Genomic DNA, 16,353 nt, shown 5'->3' with positions numbered 1-16,353 from the left:
CCTAACCCAAATTGTTTTTCGATTTCTAGGGTTAGGGTTAGGGTTGGGGGCTACTATGTGTTGGGTTTTTGGTTTTGGTTTTCAGATCTATGATTTGTATTAGAGCTAGGGTTTCATTAGGTTTGGGTTATAGGGTTTGGTTTTTAGATCTAGAGATAGGTGTCTTATTGGTGTGTGTGTGTGTGTGTGTGTGTGTGTGTGTGTGTGTGTGTGTGTGTGTGTGTGTGTGTGTGTGTGTGTGTGTGTGTGTGTGTGTGTGTGTGTGTGTGTGTGTGTGTGTGTGTGTGTGTGTGTGTGTGTGTGTTGGTTTCACGTAACGTTTTCCTAGCTATTGCTGCAAGAGCTTTGCCGCTCTCTTGTGGCCATCCCGTGTAGTACACTAACTGCACTTCCTGCTAATCGATGTTATCTTCACTCGGCTATGTACGCCTATGTCCATCCATCCTGATGTTTACCCTCTATCCATGTTGTAGTAGACTGTCGGGGTAATTGTTTTCGCGACAGTTATGGCATCTAGTGAGGTGGGCGAAGTAACCCAACTCGATATTTCGAAAATAAACATGGCTACGGATGAAGGTTATGACAAGAAATGCATATTCTGCAAGGTCGTTAACAAAGAAATGGGCACGGAGCTTCTTCATTGTGTAAGTCAATTATTATACGCTGTAACACATTTTTTAAAAAGGCTTTTCCAGAAGCTGCTAGAAATAGAAACGACAACAATAAGTCACAGCTTTGATATCAATGAATGTCATTCTGTACTGTCTCTACCTGTGGTTTCATTTATGATACAGGATGAAGAGATTTCATGTTTCAGAGACATCAAACCAGGGGCACCACACCACTACCTAATTGTACCCACCAAACATGTGGGGAACTGCAAGTCGCTGACTAAAGCTCATGTGCCGTTGGGTAGGATTGTTTTATATACTGCACAGGTTTTACGTTTTAGTAAAGAATGACTAATTCAGGTTCAATAAAAAAGTGATCTCAAGTACTCAAAGTATCTGAAATCAATACTTGTTTTGAGTTGTGTTTTGGGTATTTGTTAAACTTATGTTGTTCTTTTTCAGTGCAACGGATGGTAGAGGTGGGGAAGGAGATCTTGGAGAAAAACAATGTCACAGATCTCAGTGACGTCAGGTGGGCTCTCTATTTATTTCCTGTGTGCGATTTAGAAAAGATAAAGACCAAGCTATAATCACATCATGAAAATAACATTTTGCTTAACCCAACACGATGTTTGGCATTCCCATGTCTTCAATAATGCTCCCTCGGTATCTCTGGAGAATCTGCGTCCTTAATGTATTGTCTTCCAGCAGGCATGAGTTGAAATCCCGCTTGCCTATCCCCCCACTAATTATTTGTTCATTCATAGGATCTGGCTAACCGGCTAGTATGACACATATTGTAATCTCCACACACCACCTTTGTGTGCAGATAAGCAGCAGTATATCCTATGCTTAATAGTGTGCCTCATTCATATTATTTGAAATCAATATTTTTTTTCTTCTGCAGGTTTGGCTTCCATTGGCCACCCTTTTGTTCTGTCAGCCATTTACACCTCCATGTTTTGGCACCTGCAAGTCAACTCACTTTTATCTCCCGCCTCTTCTATAGACTCAACTCCTATTGGTTTGTCACAGTGAGTTGAGTTTTTTTACATGTGGGTGTATCATCATTGATAATGGGAATGAAAAAAAGTAAACAAGCGCTTTATCCATACTAATCTATGAGTGACGTAATTGGTGCAATACCTGTATCAGTGAACAATATTCACTGTACAATATTTTCAAGATTTGTGTTACCTCTACCCTTTCATACACTGAAATAATCAATATTTCTGACTACTTATGAACAATTATATTATTATTGGCTTGTGAATATAATTTTATGTCGCTCCTATAGTATAGACTAACTGCTAAGTATGAGAAGACTAACTAATTCTGTCATTCTGTCTATGACATTGGCATACTGTAATCAACAGACTGGATTACAGTCTGTGGAATACAAATCCCTGCTATCATTTCTGCTCCGATCTATTGTTATTAATTGTACACTAAATTCAGCGGTGTTAGTTGCTTCCAGAGTTCGTTTCTTTGTCTATGTTGGAAGGTGCTATGCATCAGTTTCGTTATGAATGGATTTCCAGTATTCATTTATTAACGTCGTTATGCAGGGCAGGGGAGTGGACCACACAATCCTCTGTGGAGTTTATTAGCTGACGTGGAGATTAATGTTGATATTCTTTTTGACATTTTCCTGGTACAGGATATTAGTTTGGTATGCAATTATATGTTATGGTTATATTACGTTTTTAGACTCTTAGTTTTTGCTTTTCATCAGGGAGGAAGCTGAAATAGTCTGGTTTCTTTGGCATCAGTAGAAGCTGGTTTGCAGTTTAACCCTGTTTAAACGCTCAAATGTTTGTTTTCTCTATCACTTGCAGGTCGACCAGCTGATTGAACTTCTCAACTCCAAAAGTGAGACGGATTGATGTAGTATTTTATAGGATACCTGGCCTGGCAAGAGGTCAACACAACTGTGAGGTCCCTGTCGTTCCATGGACCCCTCGGAAAGAAAGCCTTCGTGAAAATGAGTGATCTCAACCCAGGTTGGAGCAGTAGACCCCAATGATTTTTAACTCTAGTCCTTCGTGCTTTATTACAAATTATTTCACAAACCCATCTTCTTAATATTGTATTATTTCAAAAGGTTTTATATGGCCAATAGCAAATTAAATGATTGTAGATTCAATCAAATTATATATTAAGTAAATTAGTGTATTCCCCGTCAAGCTCAGTTAGCTTGCATGAAAGAAACGGGCTTGGTTATGTTTGACATGATGGTATTGAATGTAATGCATTTTGATCATATTGAAAGAATGAGGATTGAGGCCTATACAGAGCCTACTGATAAAATACATTAATGACAATATTGATGAATATTCAATCGTCCTTTAATCAGCCAAAAGTGTATCATTAAGCGGATGTCTGCTGCATTCAGGGAACTTAAATAATTTTAGTATATTTATTCTGAAGTAACCCTCTCAAACAAATATGATGTATATAAGTGTTTGACTACTATGAATGTTAATAAAAGTGTGGATGCTGCTTCACAGTACCTGGTAACAGTGTTATCAGTAGAATTACTTATTTATTCTGTTTATTTAAACTGCCCCTGCAAACTGTAGTAGAAAAACCACAATAAGCCACACAACAATAATTATTTAACCAATTGATCTAACAACACAACAAAACTACAATACAACTGACTACAAATGTTCTTGTAAAATAAACACAAAGCAAATACTCGCCTTTGAACTACATGGATTGTATTGAGTGAATGCAGACTTAAGCAGGATACAAATGCTGGCCCCAGCTCGGGGTTTCAGGTTCATTCTATAGCACCATATTGTCTGTCACGGGCAGCCTCATGTTCTCTAAACAAGCAGCCCTCTGGCAGCCTCCCAGCCCTCATCCACTTATCTTTAATGGAATGGTCAAGGATCCTATTGGACCAGTACAATTCGATCTTTTCTTCCCTCCCTATAGGTTTTTCATTTTGAATGAGGTCATGATGGAATTGTATTAAAGGGAATAAGCCTGTTGAACGAGATCCTGGCTGTGACATGTCAAACAACCTCTATCAGAAATGTAATCAGAGGATGTTAAGAATATTTCAGTGAGTGAGCAGTAGAAAAAAATAATGTGAGGTTGCGCAACTGGGGTGTCCTTTATCGAATCTGCTCCATTAGGGGTGTCAGAATTCACTTGATGTTATCTTCCGACACACATTAGGTCATACTCAACCGGGAAATACAGTGATGCATTGTTCGATGCCATGGCAAATGGAAAAAAGAAATCCGTTTTCAGACTTCTTGTCAACGTGGTTTCAAACAAGCTCACTTTGAGCCAAGACAGCGAGACCACAAATACTGTCTTCCGGCAGCGCTCTATTAGCGTTAGTCCTGGTTGTATGGAAAGCCAAGAAGGCCACTAACTGGCTCTAGAATGGCACGGTAAAAGTGCTAAACCGCACTGAAACCCTTTTACCGCGCCATTCTAGGGCCAGTTAGTGGCATTCTTGGCTTTCCATATGGTTGCTCCGTGCTCCGTCAAGGGGCCTCTGCCGCGACGAACCCTGACGTGTGTGGTCGGTGCATTGGACTGGAGCCTCCGGTCACTGCCGCAGAGTGATCACCACGCGATCGTCCTGCCCCTGCCAAAGCATCTCCCCGTCAAAGTGAACCAGACCCTGCCTCCTGGCTCGGAGCAGCACCCCCACCAACTTGTTGGAGATGGTGACGTAGTGCTCGAACAGCCTCCCGAACTCCACCGTGACGCTCCCCGTCCCCCGCCCGGCGGCACCACCCCGGTCCCCAGCGCCTGTGCCCCCGAGTCCGGCGTCCGCCCCTTCTTCCCCTCGCCGGCCGATGGCTCTGATGGCAGCGCACAGCTCCTCCACCTCCCGGCCGACGTGCGTGTGAGCGTCCCTCCCGCGTCGCTCCGTCATGGAGCCCTCCAAGGGCCTCCCGTAGCCGCGCTGGCCCCGCTGAGGGAGGCCCGTCGGGGGCGGGGCCCCGCAGACCTGCTGGCTGAAGGGGTTCTGCTTCTGGGACGCCTGGTGGTCGCTGGACCACTGCTGCCAGTTCTCCTTCAGGGGTCCCACCGTGCCCCTGCAGGTGACGCGGTCGTCTGGGACGGGGGCCTGAGGTGGAGGTGCTGCCGCGGCTGGGTCGCTGGTTTCTTCTTGGTCCATGGTGGGTTAGGGTGCGTGGTCCATGGTGGGTATGGGTTCAGTGTCCTTGGTGGGTTAGGGTTCGTGGTCCATGGTGGGGGCGAATGTGGTGCCTGCTGCTAGGACCGGGTCAGGGAGTCAGGGGTATTTACTATTTTGTGGAAATTAAAAGTTGTATTAATTATTATGAATTCCAATATTACATATTCATGGTATGACGTGGTATTGTTGGTATAATAGTCTGGGATTGAACATCCTTTACCAACCAACAAGAAAGATTATGACAAAAAGAAAAATTTGAGTTACCATTTGTAAAACTTGAATAATATAAACAACTTTATGAGATTTACTAAGTCACATACAACAAAGTCCTTACTTACATCCCTCTTTCATTGTATAGACTTCAGCTCCAATGTCTAGCTGCAATGCAACTCCCGTGTAACTAACCACCAATGAATTAACAATACGTATCGACTAATACAATTTTACAAAGATGTAGATCTGCGGACACAGCATAGTCCAGATACTGCACTCACTGCCACGGGAATTCCTGAATTGAATGACAGCCATGTCAACCAATGGCCACATGGAGATGGCGCGGATAAACGAAACCTCGTCCAATCGTGGCCAAGATGTCACGTGCCATCCTATCAGCTGTAACAAGTATAGTCCCAAAGCAGCTTAGTATCAATGTCATAAATCTTGTCAGACAAACCTTGGACCAAGCACAGGGAATATTTTGACAAATTACTTGCATTAATATTGATTCTACATTTTTGCAAAGTAATTTCCTTTTTTATTAAATATATAATTTAATATAATTTCAATCATATTTTCGGTTTGTGGTTTCTCTTAATTCGATCAGAAATAAAGCCACACGTATGTGTGAACCACCTGAATAATAAATAAGCCTACATTGTTCTACTTAAGTTGGTCGAGGATAGCATATTTCTTCCATTTATGGTGATTGTGCCGGTTATAAACTAGGCGGAACCAATGACCGGCGGAACTGAGTTGATATGCCTTGTGCGCCCACCGCCCGGTACCATGGCGGATGTATTTTGAATGAGCAACAAAAATGGCAGCCACCACCGGTCGATCATGCTTACAGTATTTAATTCATCTTGCCCAGGATAATCTTGATTTTAGATTACCGGTAATATTTATGTTAAAATATTTCAACAAAACGAGTTATTGTTTACCTACTTATTTTATTATTTGTATTTAAGTTGGCCTCAATGAGACAAAATGACTTACAATGTTATTGCATGTCATGTCTTGCAACGTTTCCACTTACTATCTGCCCTGGTACTATATCATGTACAATACTAAATAAGAGATCCCCCATGGAACATGCCTATTATATTGCGACTGGATTTACTTTACTTTTCTTTCCGTCTTAAATCGTAAAAATTATCCTAACGTTAAATGAATCCGTTGAATATTTTCTAATAACTTTCCCCCTTCAAGGAAATTAAGTCTTTGCTGGCTTTGAGAGGAAAACCATTTCGTCCTTGTGAAAACTACAAAGAAAAGGTGGGACATGAAGCACATCGTTTTTTACTAACGATGCTTCCTGTTAAATACTGGCATATGTTCAAACGTGGCCTAAAGTTACTCATGAAACCATGATCAAATGTCTCGTCATTCATATTCTGACTTCTCCTCCTAGACTCCTTTCTGGGTTTTGGGGGAGTTATGTGAAGAAGATGTTCATGGCATCATGACGAGATCCGTTTGTGCAAAGTAAGTGTCAAACCAAAACAACAAAAGGGAAATACATAGCTGGTAGACATTAAGAAATTGATGTTGTTGGGAACATTCTCAAATTTTATATTGGCTTTTTGTGGTATAAACTCTGCATATATTTTATTTACATTTTATCCTTTAGTCCACTGTAATAATAATGCAAGTTGTCCATTTTATTCAATGCTGGAAATGGTGGGATTTAATGTAATGTAACGTGATGTTCTTTTAGGTCTGCTTTTGAATTGTGGGGTCATGGGAAGACACACTGTGAACTCAAAACATCCCTCTTGAAGTATCCCAAAGAGAACATGGTTGGTAAACGCATAGCTCACAGTTGCGTTATTCTTGACTTAATATACCCAGGGGAACTTTTTTATTACATTTGATACAAAGAATACAGTAGAATTCATTATTATTGTTTTTGTATTTTTTCCACTCCAGTCTCCGTACACACAGAAGGACTCCACATACAGAATCAACGTCTACACTTTTAACAAGACGCTGGAGTTTAAGGACAGGATTGAAAGGATTGATGTGAGTTCTCTTTCTCTCACTCTCTCGCTCCCTCTCTCTCTTGCTTCTAGGAGAACGAGGGCTATGCATGTGGGCTTTAAAGCAAAAGCCTTTAATTTGAAGCATCATGGAGTTTCGTATTTATTTGTTTGTCTGTCATTGATTATCATTGCATAAATTGTGATGTAATGTACATTTATTTAAACGGGGACAATGCACAGAGAAACATTAACCTTGTTTAGACCAAGGAGAGATGTATTGCACCAGGTGGCAAATGGCTGTCTTCAACCTGTAGTCCCGGGGGCAGGTGAGAATAAAATGAGTGTGTGAATCTCTCTCTCTCTCTCGCTCAGGCTTTGTACTATCTGTCATTTGATGGTACTGTGAACCTGAAGACCCCACAGCACACCTTCTGCTTGTTGGAAGACTACGGCACCGATCCAAATAACATCCCAGATCAACCTCTCTATGTCTACTTTGGCCGATGGGTAAGACGCATACAAATGATAATGAACAATTATCTATATTGCTATAAATCACAAACTAATTATACACTTCTTTATGTATAAGGGCCGTGCAATTGCATAAGTATAGGAAAGCAAGATTGATCTCAACTTTTGCGAGGGCCGTGATTGTGAATATACTGATTTCCCCGTACATGACTAGATAGCAGACGGCCAGCGCGAACTGATCCGCTCGTACTCCGTCAAGAACCGCCACTTCATAGGGAACACCAGTATGGAAGCCTGCCTGTCCTTCATCATGGCCAACCATGCCGGGGTCAAGAAGAACGACCTCGTCTTCGACCCCTTCGTCGGTACCGGTGAGTGAGCGCACCCACTGCACGACCATGAATTGACCTAAAATGTCGGTTTCTTGTACTGAGGACACACGGATAACCTGATCTGCTTAAGACTGCTGGGCATAGGTTTATATGGGCTGAGGGGTTCTGCAGGGGAAGTTGTGACCTTTGGTCCTGAATGACCTCATATTATTAAATAAATCAAAATTAATTACAGTATTATATATTTTGGTTCAGTAGATATGGCTGCATAGGAATGTATAACCTTATGGTAGTAAAGTGTAATATATTAGTCAAGCTTCAAGTGGACTTCATGAAAATAATGTTTTTTTCCGTCTCTTGTATCTCAAACAAAAATGCCAACGTTAATCAAAAGAACACGTAAGATATTCAACTTGTACCTTTGTCTATTTCCTTCTTTAAGGTAGTCTACTGATTGCCTGTTCTCATTTCGGAGCCTATGTGTGCGGCACCGACATTGACTACAACACCATTCACGGGAAAGGTTCGGGAAAAAATGTATTCACACGCACACTACAGTTCCTCATCCTTTTGCATCGCGTGTGGGGAGCGCCTGCTGTTGCGTCTATTCACAGTCGGCGCATTGGGTTGACACATCCCCAGGTAGATCCAGCCGCACGAACCAGAAGTGGCGTGGGCCTGACGAGAACATCCGAGCTAACCTGCGTCAGTACGGGAAGGAGAAGACCTACGTGGACGTGATGGTGTCAGACGCCTCCAAATGCATCTGGAGGACGGGGTTGCACTTTGACGCCATCATCACCGACCGTACGTACCTCTCCAGGGTTACTGTAGTCGGGATGCCCGGTTTCACAATTACATCCAATATTTGTAATTTCGTTTTTGTTTGTTTACAAAATGCTACGGTCAAATACGTACAAATGTACTTCAAGGTTACGTAGAATTTACAGTTTAACGTGCAGCTAATTCTGTACACCGGGCCCTTATCTAAAAAGTGTATTGGAAACTGAATAATGTAGTGACCCTTAAATTAAAGAATTTTTTACGGAAATCTCAGCCTCTAGGGAATGAAAAGCGTAAAATAATAAAACCAGAATATAACAGAGAGCCTATATCCTCAAACAGCTGAAGTTGGATCATAACATCACATGTGATGTTATCGTCGTCGTCTGGTGATAGTTGGTTGTCGTTCTGCAGCGCCCTACGGTATCCGCGAGTCCACGCGGAGAACTGGCTCCCACAAGGATGTGACCAAACCGCCTGAGGACTAGTGAGTACGCCTGTCCAACGGCCCCGCGAGTCTCCTGAGTATCCCCGGCCGTCCACTGCTTTTGCATGTCGGGAACATTTACCCTTGAGTCATGTGGAAGCCGATTGAATCCAACGTGACTTACAAGTTAGAGGTTGAGTCTGAAAGGATCAACGCATTAAATGTAAATCTAGAGAAGCTACAAAAATGGGGGTCTCACGAGTGACTAAGTCGAGAAAAAACAGCTACTGAACAGCCTTCTGAGTAGCAATAGTTATCACAAATGTTATTTTGTTTGTTTGGTATTATTATGCTATAACTATTTCCGGCAGATACTCACAGTAATCTCTAAATCCACCCCATCATCACCATAGTACATCTCCACAAAGTGCCTTCTAGTCTACTAGAGGCCATTACATTTCCGCTTGTGTGACGGCCCCTAACCTCATCTGGGGTCCCCCTCTCCAACCCCTTAGCTTTGGAGAGAGCCACGTCCCCGTCTCCATGGCGTACCATCTGAGCGACATCTTTGCAGATCTGCTCACCTTTGCCGCCCACCACCTGGTCATGGGAGGCCGGCTGGTGTACTGGTTACCTGTCCACAGTCCAGAGTAAGTCCACAACTGTCCTATCCACCTTACAATGTGGCTGTTTTGTTTCTGACGGTGGTTCAGAAGAGGTCCAAACATGTCTCTTTTCATGCCATGGTTCCCCGACGCCACACTGTGTACTGGAAATCTATTGGACTCATTTGAATAAGTACCGGTAGTTGGATGACAATGACCACTTGGGGGCAGTCATGGGCCACAAATACGCAATCATATATGATTGCGGCACATCATGTGTAACCACTCCACTGTCAGAAAGAAGCCGTTACTCATGCAACATTGAGCTGCAAGGCACCACTTCTGGAAATCCTCATGTGTAAACGTCTTCTGACAACAGGGACCTTGTTCTGGGCCTCTGATTCCCACCCTCCTTCCCTACATTGGATCATACCTTCTGGAAGGGCTTTATTAATGAAAGGTGCAGTGTTGTTCCAACATCTGTCGACTGCGACCATCAGCAGATTTGCACACAAAGGGGGACTTTCCGATGCACCTGTTTTCAGGTTAATCTACACCCTCACAACCCCCCCCCCCCCCCCCCCCCCTGATCTCAGCGTGGGCTCACTCAGGTCCTCCACAGTCAGCGACGCCGTTAAACGGTTGTTCAGAGACGTTCCCGCCCCTCGCGCCTAAACTTCAGTGACTTCAGCACCTGAGCTGTGGGTGAGCCACAATGTCAGAGAGCCGCTAACGTCTAATTATCCACACGAGGGTTTGAATCATCAGCAGCCCTATGGGATGGGAGCTGAACTGTTGCAGGCAGAGAGTGTCCAGGTGGTGTGAGATGGTGGTTTCTGCCACAACAGACAGTAGCAGAGATTGTAGGTGAGGTGGTGTAAGGAAGAATCCCCACAGGGGTTGGCAACTAATTACAGGACTGTCTGTGTGTGTGAGAGGGTTGCTTCACACTATGACCAGGTTCACACTCTTGTCTCCATGCCAGGGGGTACAGTTAACCCTTGACCCCATGTGTCGCAACACATTGCCGGGTTAAAATAAACGTCTGAAGCCAGCTGTAAAGTCTGCCGTGTGTGTGTGTGTGTGTGTGTGTGTGTGTGTGTGTGTGTGTGTGTGTGTGTGTGTGTGTGTGTGTGTGTGTGTGTGTGTGTGTGTGTGTGTGTGTGTGTGTGTGTGTGTGTGTGTGTGTGTGTGTCCCCAGTGAACCCCCGTCTCCCAGGCCTAATCTGGGGCTCCCCACGGGCATCGGGGAGTGATCGGGTTTCTCTCAGACTCTTTGTGTGTGTTTGCTTGTGTCTGTCCATTCAATTCTCATTGTCTTTTTGTGTCTGTGTGTTGATAGGTAACACAATGTCTTGCCAGCAAGACATTGTGTTACCAACAATCTGCTGACCACTAACCATTCGGGCTAACCCTGACCCCAGCCCTGTTCGCAGTAAAGCAATAAACAGCAGAGAATGGAAAGAATAAATAACGATGGATTGTGGCATCGTTCATCGCTGCCATTAAGTCCCTGCTCGTACTTTGAGAGACTGCTCATGTCAACACCATCCAAAGTAAATGATTGGTTGGGAAAGAACAGGAGTTCCAATTTATAATCATTCCTGAAGTTATTATGAGTGAACCTTTTTAATTCTTTAATAATATATATATATATATTATTATTATATTTGACCAAACCTAGTTTGATCTAAAGCAGTTGATGGGTTGAAGTCCTATTATTAATTTATGTTTTTACACATAAATATCGCCATCCCTTCAAACTGGTTTTTACTATTTGATCAATTTAAAAGAAATCTTAATTTCTTTTTTCTTTATCCTTGGACTGGAGAACACTTTCTAGCCAATGGGGGCGCTGTTGTCTATGGGATGGAGTTGTTACTCCTTTAAGAGTTTAGGGTCAAGTTGTGTATTTGGATACTGTTTAATGGTGCCAGTTGGGTACTGATACTAACTAACAGCCAGTTGCCAGTTGAATTGTACTAATGGTAGTATGTTTGTACTTTCTCAAAGGTATTTAAAAAAAAAGAAGAGGAAATTGGGGTTTGAATTTAATTCCATGCTACACCTGCTGCCAGATGGACCTATATTTGTGATAGTATGTCATGTATACTATCGTAGTGATGTAGTATTATATGTAGAATTATAGTATTGGCATACATTGGTATACATGTGTTTGAACTTTTAGGTCCTAATATTACTTTTGTATTCACAAATTAAGGGGTAATAGAAAAACATATATCTATGTATGAACACATATTTATATATACACATCAATGAATTTCCTGATATTTTCGGTACTAATGTTTTAAAATGGTAAAAGTCAGTCAGACTGCTAGTTACAGTATGGGGGTTTCGGTCCAACTGCGTCATTCTCAGCTGATTGGCATGGGAGCATTACCACCTCCGCGCGTGCCCGTGGCAACCGAGGTGTGCGATCGTCTCCACAGTGTCCATAGCAACCAGCGAGACAAACAAAGCAAGGTGAAAATCAATCGAGCTTTGAACAGCGAGCTGGTACAAGGCGGTTGGTCGCGACTGACACAAATATGCAAACACATACATCACTCTCCGTTAATAGGGCTTCGCACCACGCTGGACAGCTTTTATGTCTCCAAAGTTGTTCTGGCGATGACGGAGCTCTGCAGTCATCCTCTGAGCTCAGTCTACACACACACACACACACACACACACACACACACACACACACACACACACACACACACACACACACACACACACACACACACACACACACACACACACACACACACACACACACACACACACACACACACACACACAGAGAGAGAGAGGTGACCTGTATCGCGTTGCGGTCGCAATATTGAATAGGGTTCAGGGGAACTTCCCCATACAGGGGTCAGATCAGCCCCCCCGGCAACAGGACACACACCTGAGAGAGAGAGAGATGGGAGTGCGACATTGAAAGTGAGAACGGCAAGGACATGACCTGGCACAGCTTGTCTTGCCTGCATGGAAAGACGGAGCGATGAGACGGATGGGCACGAGGGGAAAGGCACTGATGGCAAGAGACAAGTGTTGGCACAAGGGGGATGCCTTGTAGGTTGAGGACCGGAGGAAAAGGTGTGGTTTGTTTATTGCCGTCGTGAGTGCGTGTCCCTGTTGCATCAGGCTAATAAAAATGATATCAGGGTTCACAGGATTGAAGCTGTGTGTGCGCGTCCCCCTCTAGGTACTGTGATGAGATGGTCCCCCTTCACCCGTGTCTCAAGATGATCAGTAACAGTGAGCAGACACTTTCCAGCCACACCTCCCGCCGCCTCATCACCATGGAGAAGTTCAAGGAGCCCGAGGTTGGTGTGAACGTCGCCTTTTCGCATTTTTTTATTTTTTTGTGGCATTAATACAAAATCGCGCTTGTGGAGATATCACGCGTTGACAAAAAAATGCACTTTGATGACACGTGTCCTGCAGTTCCTGGGCGCGAGCGTTTGCGTGTGAATCGAAACACGCCAATCTTCCAACAATCGACATCCTAGGCTTTTTTTATTGACATGACATGAAGCTAGCTTCTAAGTATTTTTTGCCAAGGATAAGCATTCTCAGCCTCTCAGATATCAGTGTTTATTGTAAAGTGTGAGCATGTGCTCTACCCCCCCCCCCCCCCCCCCCGTTCCTTTTCCATGTGTTTCTTCTTGTGGTTCATAGCCTTGCTTCTGGATGGCACCACATAAACACATGTAGGATACATGTGTCTTCGTAGCATGTATGCCTGTTTGAGCGGTGCGTCTTCTCTCTGCTCCTTGTTGTGGGTTAAGGGTTAGCGTTGGGGCTAGGCCTGTCTGGTCTGAATCCTGGACATCTGGCTGTGATTGGCTCATTTCTTTAAGGACTCTAAATAGTCTAATCACACGTTGTATGGAAAACAATCCATCTTTGGTTCTGGCAACTCCACTTCAAAACACCAAATTGCTGCCATAATGGGGTCTGTTTAATACGCAAGCATACACACGCACACTCACACACGTATACTTCCACACACACACAGATGTTGACTGGCATTGATTTTTCTTTTTTTTTGAAGGCCCAAATATGAATATGCCATACGTTTTAAACTTGAAGGAGCATTTACGGTACGTGTGTGTGTGTGTGTGTGTGTGTGTGTTTTCTGCAAACGCCTGCACACATTTACAGCATGTTTTACGGCCCTCTGTAGTTTGAGTGAAGGAAACGCAATGCCCTTGAAGAGGCCGGTCGGCTTCTGTTTCCAAGATGTGCCGATGGGAAAATCCATCTTTTATAATTTGGTCGACGTCTTACCGACGAGGTGTCTCGCCCGTGGGGCCCCCGACGCGTCTGTGGATCTCGCCAAAGTAAAAAGGGTTTATCCCCATATATTTATTAGTCCAGTTCGTAGTCGTGATAAGTCACACACTCCTCCTCCGCTGCCAGCGGTGTTGCCCCGAACCGTTTTTTTTCCGATGGCATCATGGAAACCTTTTTATCTTGGCATGGGTCAGTCGGTCCGCCCGCCGAGACGGCCCGGCCCAGGGACAGATGGGAATAGGTGTTCCTGGAGGAGCCGCAGAGCATGGCGTGTCCGTCGACACCTTCCGTAAGCGTTGATTCGTTTGATTCCCCCGTGTTTTATTTACGGGCACCTTATTAGGGCCGTCTATTATTTCGGGGGCAGGCCGTGGCGGGGGGGATTACAAGAAAAAAAAAAAAAAGCCCTTCCACTTATAGGTGGGAAAGCAGATTTGAAACAATTTCGGAGGGAGAATCAAGTTAACACATGTGCGTTAATCGAGACGTCCAGATGTTTGCCCCGTCTTTAGCAGCGACTCCGAGCGTCTCCTGGGTCTTGCGACCGTCCACAGTTAACCGAGCCCCCCCCCCCCCCCCTGTTCACCCAACAGGAGTCAGACGCCCTGGTGGACATGTCGGAGCCTTGCTACAGCCCTTACCAGGGACACAACGCCTTCAGGGAGAAGTACTTCAGCGGAGTGAACAAGAGGGGCCTGAAGGAAGAGGAGGATAAGATGCACATCAACGGGGTTTGAGGGGCAGATCTGTCCCGTCCGACTGAATGCTAACCTCTAGTGGTGCTGCTAAGGCAACTAAAACACGCCCTGATACTTTCCAAAATGTTTTTTTTTTTTATTAATTGTTGTATTGTTTACAGCATTTTAATGATGATGTTGCTATGCCACTGTTATTTTTAAAATAAAGGGTTACAAATTTGACGTACCGCGTGTATGTGTGTGTGTGTGTGTTGGAGGTGTTTGCAGGTTAATACCGTAATGATGGAAAATAAAGGGAAAAACCATGCAGTTTGGATCAGAATCACTCAATTAGGCTCTGCAACAATCAAACAACAGGTTGGCTCCTATGGCTCAACATACACAGCTGAGCAGTGTTGAGCCAGCACCGTTCTTCCAACTTTCATCGCAGGGATCATTTACCCTTTAGCATGTCTGATGCCGAAACAACATAAAGACTCGCACATCGATTCAGTAGGCCCCACAGCCCCCCCCTGAAGGAAGGGAACCCATGAGGCCCATGTCTGCTACCATATCCCGGTCTAAAAATACATTCACAGCCCTGCTTTGGTGAGACAAAGGCTGCGTGTTTAGACGAAGAGAGGCCTTTCCAGGGAAGTCAGAAGGGGGAAATGACAGGGTGTCCCCCCCCACATCAGCACACAGCAACACAGTTAGTCAGCGGCTTTTGTTGTTTTTCCAGCCGCAGTTTACATGTGGTTGGGGTAGGGGGGGCAATTACTCATCTCCTGAGAGCAAATCTAGAAGGCTTTACGTGCACTAATCTCCGGTTTGCGTTGTGTTTATCAGTTGGGCCTCCGCCGTCTCACCACACTCTCCTTCACCCCTCATCTCCGCTCCAGGTTCAACGCACTGTAAGACGTAAGAGACGGAGAGAGAGAGAGAATGGTGGACCAGGCATGATCACACCTGAAACCCAATGGCGCCATTCTGTGTGGCGGTCGGCGTTGACTGTTCCCAGAACGCCCCTCTGTCCCTGGCTTGTGCTGTCCTCTCGTCAGGCTACTTCAGACACTGCCTCCCTCATCCTTTCTCCCTTCCGTACGTATTTTGTACAGCGAGACAGTGGGGTTCAAGTTTTGGTTGCGCTGCCAAGTGTTGATCCAGAGAAGATTATTAGGTACATGGTTCCTCTTCGAGCCGCGTCATACTATCCAAACATTAACGCAATTCCGCTCATGTGCAAATACGTGTTTGCATGTGCAAATGTGTTTTTTGCAAGGTCTGTTTTGATTTTTGTCTTGGACCAAACTGGCTCTGGCCTCCTTTCTTCAGTGAATATAACAATTCTGTCAACATAATTAATGTTAAGGCATTCAACAACAGGGCTTGCTTAACCAATCCAGATCCATTTTGACAACTTTAACATTATTCGTTTTCGATTATTCTTACCCTTCGCTAACCTCATCCTTAGCTTCTCCAACTGTATCCATGACCCCACCCCAGCTTCTCCAACCCTGACCCTAACCCCACCCATCCTCTCCACCACTGACCCTAACCTCATTGATCATGATCCTCTCTCGCCTGGAGGAGGGGTGTGGGGGGGGGTTGGGACAGGCCTTCCGTCCTGGAACACTGGCTGATCCTGAATAAACTACCTCCCGCATGTGAAAACGACCAGAAAATAGCTTAGTCAGGTGGTGGGAGTCACCAGAGGCTGGTGTAAACGTTGTGCACGCCTGAACGGTCCACTGTCCCACTGCGCTC

General features: G+C 44.5%; 3 protein-coding genes across 3 annotated transcripts; 2 read left to right on the top strand and 1 right to left on the bottom strand.

Annotated features, from left to right (window-relative positions):
• Positions 1-400: 400 nt before the first annotated feature.
• Positions 401-3,554, top strand: hint3 (histidine triad nucleotide binding protein 3). The gene is made up of 5 exons (XM_056592336.1): positions 401-644; positions 795-912; positions 1,074-1,143; positions 1,519-1,645; positions 2,450-3,554. Exons 1-5 carry the CDS (start codon positions 507-509, stop codon positions 2,495-2,497), a joined length of 501 nt encoding a protein of 166 aa, XP_056448311.1. The 5' UTR covers positions 401-506; the 3' UTR covers positions 2,498-3,554.
• Positions 2,732-5,276, bottom strand: LOC130384227 (actin-binding Rho-activating protein-like). Its single transcript, XM_056592335.1, has 2 exons — positions 5,121-5,276; positions 2,732-4,891 (listed from the first exon to the last, which is right to left on the bottom strand). Exon 2 carries the CDS (start codon positions 4,759-4,761, stop codon positions 4,183-4,185), a length of 579 nt encoding a protein of 192 aa, XP_056448310.1. The 5' UTR covers positions 4,762-4,891; positions 5,121-5,276; the 3' UTR covers positions 2,732-4,182.
• A 497-nt stretch (positions 5,277-5,773) lies between these two features.
• On the top strand, positions 5,774-14,824 carry LOC130384292 (tRNA (guanine(10)-N2)-methyltransferase homolog). The gene is made up of 13 exons (XM_056592415.1): positions 5,774-5,896; positions 6,211-6,276; positions 6,413-6,486; positions 6,719-6,800; positions 6,931-7,023; positions 7,356-7,490; positions 7,669-7,825; positions 8,229-8,309; positions 8,429-8,593; positions 8,984-9,056; positions 9,512-9,646; positions 12,816-12,936; positions 14,503-14,824. The coding sequence occupies exons 1-13, from the start codon at positions 5,819-5,821 to the stop codon at positions 14,644-14,646; spliced, it is 1,404 nt and encodes a 467-aa protein (XP_056448390.1). The 5' UTR covers positions 5,774-5,818; the 3' UTR covers positions 14,647-14,824.
• The last annotated feature ends 1,529 nt before the right edge of the window (positions 14,825-16,353 follow it).

The sequence above is a fragment of the Gadus chalcogrammus genome, chromosome 6 (genome assembly GCF_026213295.1).
Source record: "Gadus chalcogrammus isolate NIFS_2021 chromosome 6, NIFS_Gcha_1.0, whole genome shotgun sequence".
Classification (NCBI taxonomy): domain Eukaryota; kingdom Metazoa; phylum Chordata; class Actinopteri; order Gadiformes; family Gadidae; genus Gadus; species Gadus chalcogrammus.
The sequence above is the reverse complement of the archived record's forward strand: the minus strand, read 5'-3'. Positions and strand labels throughout refer to the sequence as shown.

Excerpts from the sequence above, each read along its gene's own strand:
- LOC130384227 (XM_056592335.1), bottom strand. The coding sequence starts at position 4,761 with ATGGACCAAGAAGAAACCAGCGACCCAGCCGCGGCAGCACCTCCACCT.
- LOC130384292 (XM_056592415.1), top strand. The coding sequence starts at position 5,819 with ATGGCAGCCACCACCGGTCGATCATGCTTACAGTATTTAATTCATCTT. Across the intron at positions 8,594-8,983 it reads TGACGCCATCATCACCGACC|CGCCCTACGGTATCCGCGAG; the intron begins GTACGTACCTCT and ends GTCGTTCTGCAG. Across the intron at positions 9,057-9,511 it reads ACCAAACCGCCTGAGGACTA|CTTTGGAGAGAGCCACGTCC; the intron begins GTGAGTACGCCT and ends CCAACCCCTTAG.
- hint3 (XM_056592336.1), top strand. The coding sequence starts at position 507 with ATGGCATCTAGTGAGGTGGGCGAAGTAACCCAACTCGATATTTCGAAA. Across the intron at positions 913-1,073 it reads TAAAGCTCATGTGCCGTTGG|TGCAACGGATGGTAGAGGTG; the intron begins GTAGGATTGTTT and ends GTTCTTTTTCAG. Across the intron at positions 1,646-2,449 it reads ACTCCTATTGGTTTGTCACA|GTCGACCAGCTGATTGAACT; the intron begins GTGAGTTGAGTT and ends TATCACTTGCAG.